We start from the raw sequence: 15,012 nt of genomic DNA, 5'->3' as shown, positions 1-15,012 counted from the left end.
CTGTCTGTTGCTGTGTGGGTATGTGAGAGTACTGTATCTGTGTGAGAGGGAGATAAACAGCTTTGGATAATTTACTATTAGCCCTTACTTTGACCTGCTGCCCACTGGAAAACTAAAATGATCAACTTGAAGTTCTCTCTAACCCTACTAGCTGCCTCCTGAAGGTCTAAAAGCCATTGCTCCTGGAACCGTAACAGTTGACTGTATAATAGCTACTGTGCTAATATAGTGTGTGTGTGTGTGTGTGTGTGTGTGTGTGTGTGTGTGTGTGTGTGTGTGTGTGTGTGTGTGTGTGTGTGTGTGTGTGTGTGTGTGTGTGTGTGTGTGTGTGTGTGTTTATATACAGTTGAAGTCTGATGTTTACATACACTCCAATACCTTGACTTTGTTGTCCTTAAGCCATTTTGCCACAACTTTGGAAGTATGCTTGGGGTCATTGTCCGTTTGGAAGACCCATTTGCGACCAAGCTTTAACTTCCTGACTGATGTCTTGAGATGTTGCTTCAATATATCCATGCAAGTTTCCTCCTCATGGTGCCATCTATTTTGTGAAGTGCACCATTCCCTCCTGCAACAAAGCACCCCCACAACATGATGCTGCCACCCCCGTGCTTCACGGTTGGGATGGTGTTCTTTGGCTTGCAAGCCTCCCACTTTTTCCTCCAAATTTAATGATGGTCATTATGGCCAAACAGTTATTTCTGTTTCATCAAACAAGAGGACATTTCTCCAAAACTACGATCTTTGTCCACGTGTGCAGTTGCAAACCGTAGTCTGGCTTTTTTTAAGGCGGTTTTGGAGCAGTGGCTTCTTCCTTGCTGAGCAGCCTTTCAGGTTATGTCGATATAGGATTTGTGTTACTGTAGATATAGATACTTTGGTACCTGTTTCCTCCAGCATCTTCACAAGATCCTTTGCGGTTGTTCTGGGATTGATTTGCACTTATTGCACCAAAATACGTTCATCTCTAGGAGACCGAATGCGTCTCCTTCCTGAGCGGTATTTTTTATTTTATTTTTACCTTTGTTTTACTAGGCAAGTCAAATTCTTATTTTCAATGACAGCCTAGGAACAGTTCAGGGGCAGAAAGACAGATTTGTACCTTGTCAGCTCGGGGATTCGAACTTGCAACCTTTTGGTTACTAATCCAACACTCTAACCACTAGGCTACCCTGCCGCGTGGTCCCATGGTGTTTATACTTGCGTACTATTGTTTGTACAGATGAACGTGGTACCTTCAGGCGTTTGGAAATTGCTCCCAAGGTAGTTGTCCTAACCGACTTGCCAAAACTATAGTTTGTTAACAAGAAATTTGTGGAGTGTTTGAAAAACGAGTTATAATGACTCCAATCTAAGTGCATGTAAACTTCAGACTTCAACTGTATATGTGTATATTTGTGTGTGTATGTGTACAGTACCAGTCAAAAGACACACCTACTCATTCAAGGGTTTTTCATATTTTTTTCTATTTCTACATTGTAGAATAATAGTGAAGACATCAACTCTGTAATAACACATATGGAATCATGTAGTAATAACCCAAGAAGTGTTAAACATATCAAAATATATTTGAGATTCTTCAAATAGCCACCCTTTGCCTTGATGACAGCTTTGCACACTCTTTGCATTTTCTCAACCAGCTTCATAAGGTAGTCACCGGGAATGCATTTAAATCAACAGGTGTGCCTTGTTCAAAGTCAATTTGTGGAATTTATTTCCTTCCTTAATGCAGTTGGACCAATCAGTTGTGTTGTGACAAGGTAGGGGTGGTATACAGAAGATAGCCCTATTTGTTAAAAGATCAAATCCATATTATGGCGAGAACAGCTCAAATAAGCAAAGAGAAACGCCATTCCATCATTACTTTAAGACATGAAGGTCAGTCATTTCTAGAACTTTGAAAGTTTCTTCAAGTGCAGTCGCAAAAACCATCAAGCTCTATGATGAAACTGGCTCATGAGAAACGCCACAGGAAAATCTGCTTGACAGAGTTCAAATAACAGACACATCTCAACATCAACTGTTCAGAGGAGAATGCGTGAATCAGGCCTTCATTGTCGAATTGCTGCAATGAAACCACTACTAAAGGGCACCAATAATAAGAAGAGACTTGCTTGGGCCAAGAAACACGAGCAATGGACATTAAACCAGTGGAAATCTGTCCTTTGGTCTGATGAGTCCAAATTTGAGATTTTTGGTTTCAACTGCCGTGTCTTTGTGAGACGTAGAGTAAGTGAACAATGATCTCCGCATGTGTGGTTCCCACCGTGAAGCATGGAGGAGGATGTGTGATTGTGTGGGACACTAATGTTGGGGGATTTGGCCTGGCTCGCAGTCTGCATTCCAATTCATCCCAAAGGTGTTTGATGGAGTTGAGGTCAGGGCTCTGTGAAGGACAGTCAAGTTCAAACCATTTCTGTATGGACCTCGCTTTGCGTACATGGGCGTTGTCATGCTAAAACAGGAAAGGGCTTTACCAAACTGTTGCCACAAAGTTGGAAGCACATAATCGTCTAGAATGCCATTGTATGTTGTAGCTTTAAGATGTCCCTTCACTGGAACTAAGGACCCCAGCCTTAACCATGAAATCCAGCCCCAGACCATTATTCCTCTTCCACCAAACTTTACAGTTGGCACTATACATTGAGGCTGGTAGCGTTCTCCTGGCATCCGCCAAACCCAGATTTGTCCGTTGGACTGCCAGATGGTGAAGCATGATTTGTCACTCCAGAGAACGCGTTTCCACTGCTCCAGAGTCCAATGGCTTCGAGCTTTACACCACTCCACCCGACGCGTGGCATTGCCCATGGTGATCTTAGGCTTGTGTGCAGCTGCTCGGCCATGGAAACCTATTTCATGAAGCTCACGACTAATAATTATTGGGCTGACATTGCTTCCAGAGGCAGTTTGGAACTTGGTAGTGAGTGTTTCAACCGAGGACAGACCATTTTTACCCGCATCAGCACTCAGCGGTCCCGTTCTGTGAGCTTGTGTAGCCTACCACTTCGCGGCTGAGCTGTTGTTGCACCTAGATATTTCCACTTCACAATAACAGCACTCAATTGTATACACCTGTTAGCAACGGGGGTGGCTGAAATAGCCAATTCGACTCATTTGAAGGGGTGTATATAGTGCTATGTATATATAGTATTTAGTGCCTCTAACTTCCTCCAGTCCCTGTGATAGTCTCGCTGCCCTTCCCAGTGCTCTTCCTTGTGTCTACATTCTGTTCATTCAGTGTTAAGTGGCCCTGCCGGGATATGTTCACCTCTGATCCATATTATTTATTGTCAAAATGACTTTCACTTCTGTCACATCAAACAGGCCACTGCTTGTTTTGGTTTTGCATGAGCTGTCTTAAATGTGTATGTATTTATACTAGAATGTGGCTTTTGGAAAGATCTTGACATTAGCAAGTTGTTAATCGGACTACTGTCATCACCACTAAAGATGGCAAACAAATCGAGCAATATTTGGATATAGCCATCTAGTTTATCCCCTGAAAGTTAACTTGTTTTCTAGCAGTATTGAAGGGATCTGTTATTTGCTAGCTAGCCAATTTGATTTGGTCCATCAGTCAATGTAGCCTATCATGTCTGTCAGCAGCAATCATGGTTAAACCAAAGTAGGCTAGGTAAAACTATGTTGGTTGAAGAAAACAGTATAATTCGGTTAACTTTCCAATATGTTTAGCCATCTGTACAAAGTTTCTACCGGTAGCTTGCAAAATAAACATCAGCTAACAGTAGATCAGCAAATGCGCAGAGCCTACAAAGGATGGGAAATTAACCTAAACCACTCATACTAGTCAGGTATAGTTCACTTTTATTTCATAACACTCAAATGTGACCAACCGGCTCAAATCGGTTGAATGTAGCAAAATTTGAAATTGTGTTTTTTACATTAGATAAAAGTAGACCAAAAAAAGGGTATAGCACACACTGCATTTTGAGGAGCAATGGGAAAGTAATTCTGCTTTGAAAGTTGAAAGATGTGTAAACTCACTTTTGAGAAAATTGCCTTTTTTGAATGTTTTGGTACCTAGTGAAGAGCTATTCTTTGTCTACATCCAGCATCGTTCACACCCTCTTAAAGCTTTAGCCCCACCCATCTCGTTTCGCTCTCGGGGCGTTCAGAGCACACACTTGACGCTCTGGCCGATGATTTGTTTACCTCTGGATAACATGAAAACAGCCTAACCAGCTCAGCTGGCAACAATTTCATTACGTTTTTTTCCAACTTTTACTGACACCGGCCATATTCAACGGGTGTTGTGCGTTTGTAAATTCTTCAGTTATTCTGCACTCTGACATACTCAGACTGAATTTACGAATGCCCCCAAAATGGTTACTTGCATAGTGGAGTCTTTTGTTAAGATATGTAGCTAGCTTGCAAGCTAACTAGGTAAACAACGTGTAAGATCATACACATCACGTAACGTTAGCTAGCCAGCTAGCTAATGTTAGCTAGCTACAACAATGAACATAGTGCCAAATCATGTTGTTTACTACCCTGCATGAATCTGCTGGGCGCTAACCAATAAGGTTCAATGTTAGCTAGCTGACATTATTCTCTAACTAGCCAAGCAAGCGGATCTGGGATATGAATAATAACGTCCACTAGGGAGCTATCCAGCTAATGTTCGCTAGCTAGCTAACAGTACACTTTAGCTTAAGACATATAGCTAGCTGGCTAGCGAGGAAAGAATGAACAAAGTGCCAACAAGGCCACAGTGCCGGGAGCTAACCATCCAGGTTCAATGTTAGCTAGCTAACATTAGGCTCTAACTAGAAAAGCAAACAGCTCTCGGAAATTAATAATAACGTCCACTAGGGAGCGATCCAGCTAATGTTCGCTAGCTAGCTAACAGTACACTTTAGCTTAAGACATATAGCTAGCTGGCTAGCTAGGAAATAATGAACCTAGCTAGGTAAACAATGTGTAAGATCATACACGTAACGTTAGCTAGCGAGCCAGCCAGCTAACATTAGCTAGTTAAATTCCATGCCATGGTTGCCATAATCTTATGTTCATACAAATATCTACACATGTTAATTTTGCTGAATATTAACACAGTTGACAGTGAGAGAATGTTTCTTTTTTTTGCTGAGTTTATATAACATTGTTGCAAGAAGTTTGTATAATTAAAAAATTCAAAGTTTGGAATCCGGTGACTTTTTGCATAACATTTCATAAACCATGTGCCATGGAATCGGTAGGTCGAAAATCTATTCCTAACTATTTTGCAATCTATATGGCACAGCTGTAAATTTTGGGGTCCTTAAATTAAACTGGTATACTTTTTTGTTTATCACAATTTTCTTTAACCAATTATGGTCTTAAATACAGGGCTGACAGACAAGTTCCCTACTTTTACCCCCTTCCACTATCCTCTTCCATTTTTGTGGTAATGCTGCAATTAGTTGGTTGTAATTTTGGGTAGAGCAGACATTTCCATATAGTTGTTAGCTGCATGTGTGACAACTACACCAGTCCTATTTAAGGTATATATTTTTTTCTTCTATTAGTATATTTGAGTTCAACCACAATATTTGTAGTATTCTTTGTTCAGTTTTTTTTTCTGGTGGATTAAATTGAAATTGCAATCAACTTTTCCATGGCTTGTTTTAAAAATAAATATATTTTTCAGGGGCCTCCCGGGTGGCGCAGTGGTTAAGGGCGCTGTACTGCATGACTTTCAACCTTCGTCTCTCCTGAGCCCGTCTCTCCTGAGCTGTGCCATCAGAGACTCTGGGTTCGCGCCCAGGCTCTGTCGTAACCGGCCGTGACCGGGAGGTCCGTGGGGCGACGTCGTCTGGGTTAGGGAGGGCTTGGTCGGTAGGGATGTCCTTGTCTCATCGCACACCAGCGACTCCTGTGGCGGGATGGGAGCAGTGCGCGCTAACCAAGGTTGCCAGGTACACGGTGTTTCCTCCAGCACATTGGTGCTGCTGGCTTCCGGGTTGGATGTGCGCTGTGTTAAGAAGCAGTGCGGCTGGTTGTGTTGTGTATCAGAGGACGCATGACTTTCAACCTTGGTCTCTCCTGAGCCCGTACGGGAGTTGTAGCGATGAGACAAGATAGTAACTACTACAACAATTGGATACCACAAAATTGGGGAGAAAAGATAATATGTATATATATATATATTTTTGAATTATATATATTGGAGATTTTCTTTCCTTTGAAAAAAGGGAAAAAGGCCATTCTTGAACATGGGGTGAGACATTCTTATTCATTTGCTAGAGAACCCATTAGGATTTAAGTATAGCTTTTGTATGACTGAAGCCTTTAGTGACCAGTCTAATGCTTTAATATTTAATAATTTCTGTCCTCTGAATTCATAGTCATTATAAATAGGCCCGTTTAATTTTGTCTGGCATGCCGTTCCAAATACATTTTATTTAAATAACTGTTTTCTAGGTGTAGGCAAGACCATAAGCAAATAGGTAAACTGGGATATGACTAAATAGTTAATCTGGGTGATTTTCCACAAATAAACAGGTATTTACATGGCAGCAAGATCATATCTATTTTAGCTAACTTTCTATAAAAATGTATTGGAGTGAGATCATTTATTTATTTTGGGATGTGTATACCGAGTATGTCCACATCACCATCAGACCATTTTATTGATAAACTACACCATAATGTAAAAAATGTTTTTTTTATATATATATATATACATCCATGCATACATACATGCATGCATGCATACATGCATACATGCATACATACATACATACATACATACATACATACATACATACATACATACATACATACATACATACATACATACATACATACATACATACATACATACAGTGGGGCAAAAAAGTGTTTAGTCAGCCACCAATTGTGCAAGTTCTCCCACTTAAAAAGATGAGAGGCCTGTAATTTTCATCATAGGTACACTTCAACTATGACAGACAAAATTAGAAAGAAAATCACATTGTAGGATTTTTTATGAATTTATTTGCAAATTATGGAGCAGGCATGGTGCACTGCACTCGCGCATAGGGGACATCGGCTGCTCTGATAGCCTGTCAGACACATTTCACAGAAGTACTGAAAGTAACTCAAATGTTCTAGTTTTCACATTGTAGGATTTTTTTTATTTGCAAATTATGGAGCAGGCATGGTGCACTGCACTCGCGCATAGGGGACAAAAAGTAGTTTTGAAAAAGTACCGAACTTTCGGTATACCGTGTAACAGTGTCTGTATCTAATTGTCCAACAGTGATTATAGAATGTGTCTTGTACTTAATGGTGTATCTATATATAGAATATGTATGGAATATATCATCTGTGGGCAGTGGCACAATGTGATATTGTTAGTATTTGTTTCAGGAGTTGAGCGGGCCGTGGTCGGGGCAGATCGGGCCGGGCACAGAGAATGGCACGGCCATGCCCCCTCCACACAACGCCTACACACAGCACGGAGAGAGAGCGCGCACCATGTCCACATCCGGAAAGGTAGCACATACACACAAACGGACACACACACACAGAATGCTTATCAGTTTGTACTTTGATATGTGGTCAATGATTAATTCAAATAAGCACCGGTGCAGTATGTTCCACCGTTTCTGAATCATTGACAAACAAACCAACCTTTTTGTAATCCATTAATAATTAGTTGATTGTACGATAACTTAAGAAATATTTCCACAAGGAAATGATGGCAACACTTTGCATTACATAGGCATTACTCCAGGCTAAATATATAGCAAAAAGTTATATAACATTAAATATAGGCAGTAACATTTAGTAGGCCATCATTGGAAATAAGAAATTGTTCTTAATGACTTGCCTGGTTAAATAAATAAAATAAAATGAATGACCTAATTTTGTTTTCCAAGAAAATACAAAATTGTTAGAGCTTAAATAAGTGGTTACAGCATAATTGCATGTACCGGTTTTTACTATGATGTTACATTTTCTTGTATCTATACTGAACAAAAATATAAACTCAGCATGTAAAGTGTTGGTACCATGTTTCATGAGCTGAAATAAAATATCCCAGAAATGTCCATCCCTGTTAGTGAGCATTTCTTCTTTTCCAAGATAATCCATCCACCTGACAGATGTGGCATGTCAAGAAGCTGATTAAACATCATCATTACACAGGTGCACCTTGTGCTGGGGACATTAAAAGGCCACTCTAAATGTGCAGTTTTATCACACAACACAATGCCACAGAGGTCTCAAGTTTTGAGGGAGAGTGCAATTGGCATGCTGACTGCAGGAATGTCCACCAGAGCTGTTGCCAGATAATTTTCTGTTAATTTCTCTCCCATAAGTCGCCTCCAACGTCATTTTATAGAATTTGGCAGTACTCACAACCGGCCTCACAACCGCAGACCATGTGTAACTACGCCAGCCCAGTACCTCCACATCCGGCTGGTTGGCTGGGGCTGGCTCCCCAGTGGGTGGGCATATGCCCTTCCAGGCCCACCTATGGCTGCGCACCTGCCCAGTCATGTGAAATCCATAAATTAGGGCCTAATTCATTTATTTCCTTCTATGAAATGTAGCTCAGTATAATCATTTAAATTCCTTCATGTTGCATTTATATTTTTGATCAGTATAGTTAGAGCTATTTCAGGGTGTATTCTTAGTGTTCAGCTGACAGGGGGCAGCAGAGGTTGAGGAAGGATTCTCTTCTGCTATAAACATCTCCACCCCTCCCCCCATCAACAAATATCTCTCCCTCCCACCTTCCCCTCACGATGTTTCATTCTCTCCCTTCCGCACTCCACCCTCTCCGTTACACTCCCTTTCATAGCTGGCCCTGACCCTGGGCGGTGGGCTCAACTCGGAGGCCCCCCACACCAGTCGCGACTCCCTCCACTGCTCTAGTGGCTACAGCACGCAGACCACCACACCCTCCTGTTCCGAGGACACCATTCCCTCCCACGGTTAGTAGTGACTTCCACACACCAAACCCCCCGCCACACCCCTCCTAGGTTGCGACCAAATTGTCACCCTATTAGCTACCTAGTGCACTACCTTTGAACAGGCACTGTAGGGAATGATGCCATTTGGGATGCAAACCTACTATCCCCCCATGGTCACAGCACTGTCTGCTTTTCTAGCTACATGTCTGTTTCTTTGGCTCAGCCAGCTCTGTTTTTTAGTGTGTCTCTGTGTCGGGGATCTTATACAGCATGCTTGTCTTATTGGTTGTGTGTCATGATTTGTGCTTTTGGGTCTGTTTGCTTGGATCTGTCTGTGTGTCTGTACATCTGTGATTGTCTTGCAGTATGCGGCATGCATCCATCAGTTATTTCACTATCACAACAGAATGACGTCTACACTTCTGCCCAATCCATATGCCTGTTTCAACAGCATTATCACAACACCAGTTTGTGCAAGTAGCCTATGGTAGGATAATGTGCTTTTTTTCTGCAGTGCTACCTGAAAACCAAGTCTGAATTTGACCTCTCTCCACACATCACCTCACCCCACCTGTTTGTGGGATCAAAAGCCTGTATGCCGAGATGTAAAGCCATACTTAGCATATCAGCCTGCAACCCGAGAAGGTTGTTCTACTCCAGTTTGGTCCCTCTCAAAGCATTGTGGTGCTGGACTGTCACTTTGTGAAGCACCTCCCCACTCTACATCATGTTTAGATCAAAGAAAATGTGCACTTTTTATTTGTATACAAGTTAAACGCAATCCTATATTCTTTTTCAGCTGTAAAGAAAGAACCAACTCTTTATGGTAGGTTTCTTATCCGTTACTGTTTTAGATTTTCCCCCCTCTGTTCCTCACAAGTCAAATTAGAGACCTTCACAGTGAGTTAGTGTGACATCTGTGCTGTGTGAATTCCCATCACATCAATGGCCTTTTTGCTAGTAAAAGGAGAGCATTAGCGCCAAGTGTTTTGTTGTGTGTGCGTGGGTGGGTGTGAGATCCTTGATGCAATCGGAGGGGCGGATTCTTGCGTTATTATGAGATCAATTGAGTGCGTGTGTGAGTGATTGGGTATACAAGCACACGCTCCTTTGTCTTTGTTTGTGTATGTGCAACCGGCAGGTAATTGCGTGTTTACCATCATCAGCTGATAACAGGTTACCGCTCCGTGCTGACTCACTCCATTACCACCCACACCCTAATCAATTCTTCCTCCTCAGATAAGTCTGTTTTTTTCTCAACTGGGCAGTGATTCAGCATTGAGACACAGACTGTGTACCAAATGTCACCCTATTCCCTACATAGTGCCCTACTTTTGACCAGAGCTCGGGAAATAGAGTGCCATTTGGGACAGACATAGTTAGGTTATTATGTTTGGGGCAAATCTGGAGTCTTAGTTTCTGGGGTTCTCTGATACATTTTCCATGTCTGATTCTCACCGACTAAACCAAGTATTCAATGCTGTCTGACATGTTAAAAAGATAAACTTTAGTATAGAGAAACTTTGTGCCACGGAACATTCTTGCTTTTGGTTTTAATGGAATGCATCAGGTCAGATTTTCCACCCCAGGCAAAGCTTCTGCTTTCCTACCATGTTTTATTTCAGTTAGGAAAGAAATGTGTTGTGTGTTCCTCAGCTCTAAGTAACCACAGTCTTACTCTTGTCCCTCACCCCTCCTTTATCCATCCCTCTCTCCCTCCTTCTCTACCCACCAGACTACGACTACATCTCCCTGCACGGGGGCGAGGAGTTGCACCACAGCCCGCCCGACTTCGACAAGTCCTCCACCATCCCACGCAACAGCGACCTCAGCCTGCAGTACCGCAAGATGTTCCAGAGCAAGCGGCCCGCCTCGACCGTCAGCCTGCTCGCTGAGCCCGAGCCGCTGGGCCTGCGCCAGATGCACACTGCCACCATCCGCCGCAAGCCCTCATCCAAGCCCACCTACCGCCGTGGCACCATCAGTGGCGGCGTACCTATCCCTATCTGCACCCCCCAGGTTCCCTTCAAAGCCTTGGAGGGAGGTGTAGGTGGAGGCAACGGTGGTGGAGGGGGGAAGAGCGGGAGCGACGAGAACTTGGGGCTTCCAGAGAGCAGTGTGGGGAAGGACGTGATTGGCATGAGCAGAACGGTGGACCACGAGTTGGTCCTCGCCAAGCACAGTCTGTGCACTTCCACCCAGAGCCTGAGCGCCATGCCCTCGCATCACTCATCATCCACGTCGCCCTACTACTCTCTGATCCCGGGCCAGGCGCCAGTGCCCGTGGGCAGCTCAGAGCAGCTGTACCAGCTGAGCAAGCAGCAGCAGTACGCCCTGCACCAGCAGCAGCAGAAGCAGTACCAGCACCTACAGTACAACCAGCAGCAGCAGCAGTTCCAGACACCCCAGACACAACAGTTGCAACCAGCAGCCCAGACACAACAGCAGTTTCAACTACAGCAGCAACAACAACAACAACTACAGCAGCAGCAACAGTTACAACAACAGCAGTACCAGCAGACACCACAACCGCAACAGCAGAAGATCCAATATCAAAAGCAGCAGCAGCAACAGTTTCAGCGGCAGTCTCATCTCCCACAACAGTACAACGCATCTGGGACTGGCAACCAGCTGGTGGAAAGCGGCCACTGCTCTCCCCCCCAGCAGCCCCCTGCCGCCCCAGACACCCAGGACGCGGATGAGCCCTCGGGTGGTGGAGGTCACATGGTCACCATGATCCGGGGAGTGAAACTGCGTCGGACTCTGACCAACGACCGCTCTGCCCCCTTCATCCTCCTGCCCAACCAATTCAAATGAGCCCTTCACTACCAGTGTAGGTTGTCGGACTCTGACCAACAACCGCTCTGCCCTCTTCATCCTCCTGCCCAACCAATTCAAATGAGCCCTTCCCTACCAGTGTAGGTTGTCATCCTTTTGTTTTACGGTTCTTGCTTTTCTTTTAGCCCCGTTTTGATTACATTTCTCCTGAGAAAAAAAGGATGTTTCCTTTTTGGCGTTTTGTCTCGTGTAAAAGGTTTTCCCTCTCTCCAATCAAATGTCCAGTAGCACTGTGTTTTAAACAGATTGTTATAATATCCCTCAGAGGGACTCGTAGGTGAATGTGGCCTCTTTATCGCTCTGTAATTTAAGATTTTTATACATACTGTACAAGGATGCGTGTTGGCTATATACAAGAATTTGAGCGCTTAAATGATAAGTCTTATGTTTCTATATTGTTGAGGGGAAAATGCCTTGCTTGCTTATTAGTCTTATCACCTGTATGGTTGGAACCAATAAAAACCCACACATATGTATATATTAGCGTGTTATACGGAAATCTTTATTGTATTTTTATTATTATCAGTGTCAATGACAGACTGAAACAGTGGATGTGTAATGAATGATTCCCTAGAGGAAATTAAAGACTCATAACTAGACCTATATATTGTTATAGTCTGCATCTCATTCAAGACGTGATCAAGTAAGCTCAATCACTCTCCATATAGTGTAGGTCCACCGTGGCTTTAAATGCTTTGTGCTGACTTTGCTATTTACAAACACACATGCTTCACCTTTGTGGCGAAGGTGACAGGCTTCTCATGATGGAGGCTGACTGTACCAGTGTTTGAGCCAATCAGAAGCTTGCACCGAAGGGCAGAGAGGGGTCACAGGGTCAACGAACGGCTTTGTGGGGCTTTTGATAGCAGGGGTCAGGACCACTGTACCGTAACCTTGAGCTGGAAAGTAAAGCCACCGTTGTGTGGGGGGGCAAGGAGGACTGCAATGCTCTTAAGACACATAGCAGGGATTAACACTTTCTTCACATTGCCAAGCACATTGATTTACTGATGTATGTGGGGTAGTTTTTCAACTGATCACCCTGTTCCCCATAAGTGATAGATATCCTCCTTACCTGAGGTTGGTTAATGTTCAAGTTTTTATGCATTATTTCAGGGAAATCGGCTCTTTTATATGAACATGGTGCTATTGTGACATACCAATCCCAGCCTGCACTGCCTCCTCGCCCCCCGACTTACTGCACATACACATGATGCACTCACTGGCCATATTAGGGATTTTATAATAACTGTTACTGACCATGCAAGACCATAGAAGTCGTGAGGAGACTCGCCGTTTCTGCAGTGGCAATAGTTTTGCGGCTGCAGGCTAGGTGCTGTGGGTTAGTGGTTTTGGGATCCTTCTGGAATGTGAGCCCCATATCAATTATTATTGAACCTTTATTTAACCAGGCAAGTCAGTTAAGAACACATTGTTATTTACAATGACAGCCTACCCCAGCCAAACCCTAACCCGGACCACACTGGGCCAGTTGTGCACCGCCCTATGGGACTCCCAATCACGGCCGGTTGGGATACATCCTGGAATCGAACCAGGGTCTGTAGTGACATCTCTTACATTGAGATGTAGTGCCTTAGACCGCTGTGCCACTCGTGCGCCCTGTTAATCACAGCATTTTGAGGGGTGGGGTTGTGAAATAATTTGATAAAAGGCAAATGAGTGAAATGGCACTGTATTTAGAACTTGTTTACCATTGTCTTTTTCTTAACTGAACCACTTTAAATGTGTGGGGTTTTGCGCCTTCTAGCCATTACACATAGCTACTCGTTCTTAAAAATATCCCCTTAGTCGTACTGTATAGAGAGGGCGATGAAACCAGAGAAGCTACTTTGAGTAGCGACGACGCCGCTAAGTGCATACCCCTCTTCCCCGATATTAAACGGGACTCCGCACCCAGCTGGACTGGGTTATTCTCTCCTCTGTCTCACATTCCCTCCCGGTTTGTGTAGGAGGCCCATTTACCTGACACCACTCATCACGCATCGAATGACCCCATTGGCCAGTTTAGCCATTGTGCGCACTCTCACCTCTTCTCTGGCCTCTTCATGTTGCCGGGGGTAACCCCCGTCCCCCAGAGAAACTACAATGGCCTCTGTAATCAAGGACTTTGTTACAGGATAGGCTTATACAACAACACAACTTCTGACTCGAGCAAATTTGAAGCAATATCAGGCTACATTTGAGCCACAGCTTTAAGTTCAAGGTTCCAAATGGTAATTACAGTACAGCGTGCATATCTCCCTAACCCCAAAGTAGGTCTGGGATAGTCAAATTATGGTGCAGCTGAACTGACTGTTCCCTTTCTCTGTTGGGTTAATTGTATGTAATCCGATAAGATTTGTGTTCCACTAGAAGAACTCAGAGATTTATTTTGTTTGTTTGAGTGAAATAAATTATCCAAGTTATGTTTATATAGACATATAAAATGAAGTTATACGTTTTCTCAAACACTGCTGCAGTCCCACTCCAAACCCTGCCAATCAGCAAGAGTGAAGGGCAGTATCCTTTTCTAAAAAGCAGTTTCCAATTCCTTTCTTTGACCTTGGCTTCAGCCACACTATGTCTGAGTCCCAAATGGCACACTATTCCCTATTTTGTGAACTACCATGGGCCCTGGTCAAAACTAGTGCACTATATCGGGAAATAAGGTTCCATTTGGGACATAGACTGTTGGCCACTCACCGGCAGTGTGTGAGAGACTGAGACTTGGTGAGTGTTGACTAGAAGCTTTGACCCCCCCCCCCACCTTGACCCCAAACTGCCCCATAGAGCTCCAACTGACCAACCCTCCTCCTGTCCGTCCTGTTCTGTAAAGGGAGTTGATCTCTTATTGTAAAAGCATCACAATTGCATCTGTGTAATGATGCTGAAGCCTTAAATTAAAATAAATGTGGGTTTTAAAATACAAATGCATTCAAAAGGTTGCTCATTGGCTTGTTTGTTTATCTCAAAAGTGGAAGAAATTCTGTTTACAGAAGTGGTATGTACAGTAAACAAAGCTGTGTGATGGCTTTCTTAAGATCTGAGAAAGAGAAAAACAATGGATCTGCTTATACTGCATATACAGAACACTAGGTGTGAGAGTGTGGATTTATTTAGATATCATTTTTTTATATTTATATATTGGTCCGGACAATCTATACACCAAAAATTAAGATGTGAATATGTTTAAGATCTGAGAAAGCGGGAAAATGCTCTAAAATGACTCTGTCCAGTCTCCATTGGATTTGCTTATACTCCATGTGATCTA

At 43.4% G+C, this 15,012-nt stretch overlaps 1 protein-coding gene across 3 annotated transcripts in view; it reads left to right on the top strand.

Moving 5' to 3' along the window:
- Nucleotides 1–12,344, top strand: part of LOC135542370 (protein MTSS 2-like) — a 114,017-nt gene extending 101,673 nt beyond the window's left edge. Inside the window, exons 11-14 of one of the 3 annotated variants that reach the window (XM_064969296.1) lie at nt 7,354–7,479; nt 8,792–8,924; nt 9,703–9,729; nt 10,639–12,344. In XM_064969296.1, the coding sequence (XP_064825368.1) occupies nt 7,354–7,479; nt 8,792–8,924; nt 9,703–9,729; nt 10,639–11,720 (1,368 nt within the window). In that variant the 3' untranslated portion in view covers nt 11,721–12,344. Of the gene's footprint in view, nt 1–7,341; nt 7,480–8,791; nt 8,925–9,702; nt 9,730–10,638 lie in introns of all 3 variants that reach the window. The other 2 variants (XM_064969295.1, XM_064969297.1) reach the window with 2 other exon arrangements.
- The last annotated feature ends 2,668 nt before the right edge of the window (nt 12,345–15,012 follow it).

This window comes from Oncorhynchus masou, chromosome 6 (genome assembly GCF_036934945.1).
Source record: "Oncorhynchus masou masou isolate Uvic2021 chromosome 6, UVic_Omas_1.1, whole genome shotgun sequence".
Classification (NCBI taxonomy): domain Eukaryota; kingdom Metazoa; phylum Chordata; class Actinopteri; order Salmoniformes; family Salmonidae; genus Oncorhynchus; species Oncorhynchus masou.
Note: the sequence above shows the minus strand (reverse complement) of the source record. Positions and strands in the feature narration are given on the sequence as shown.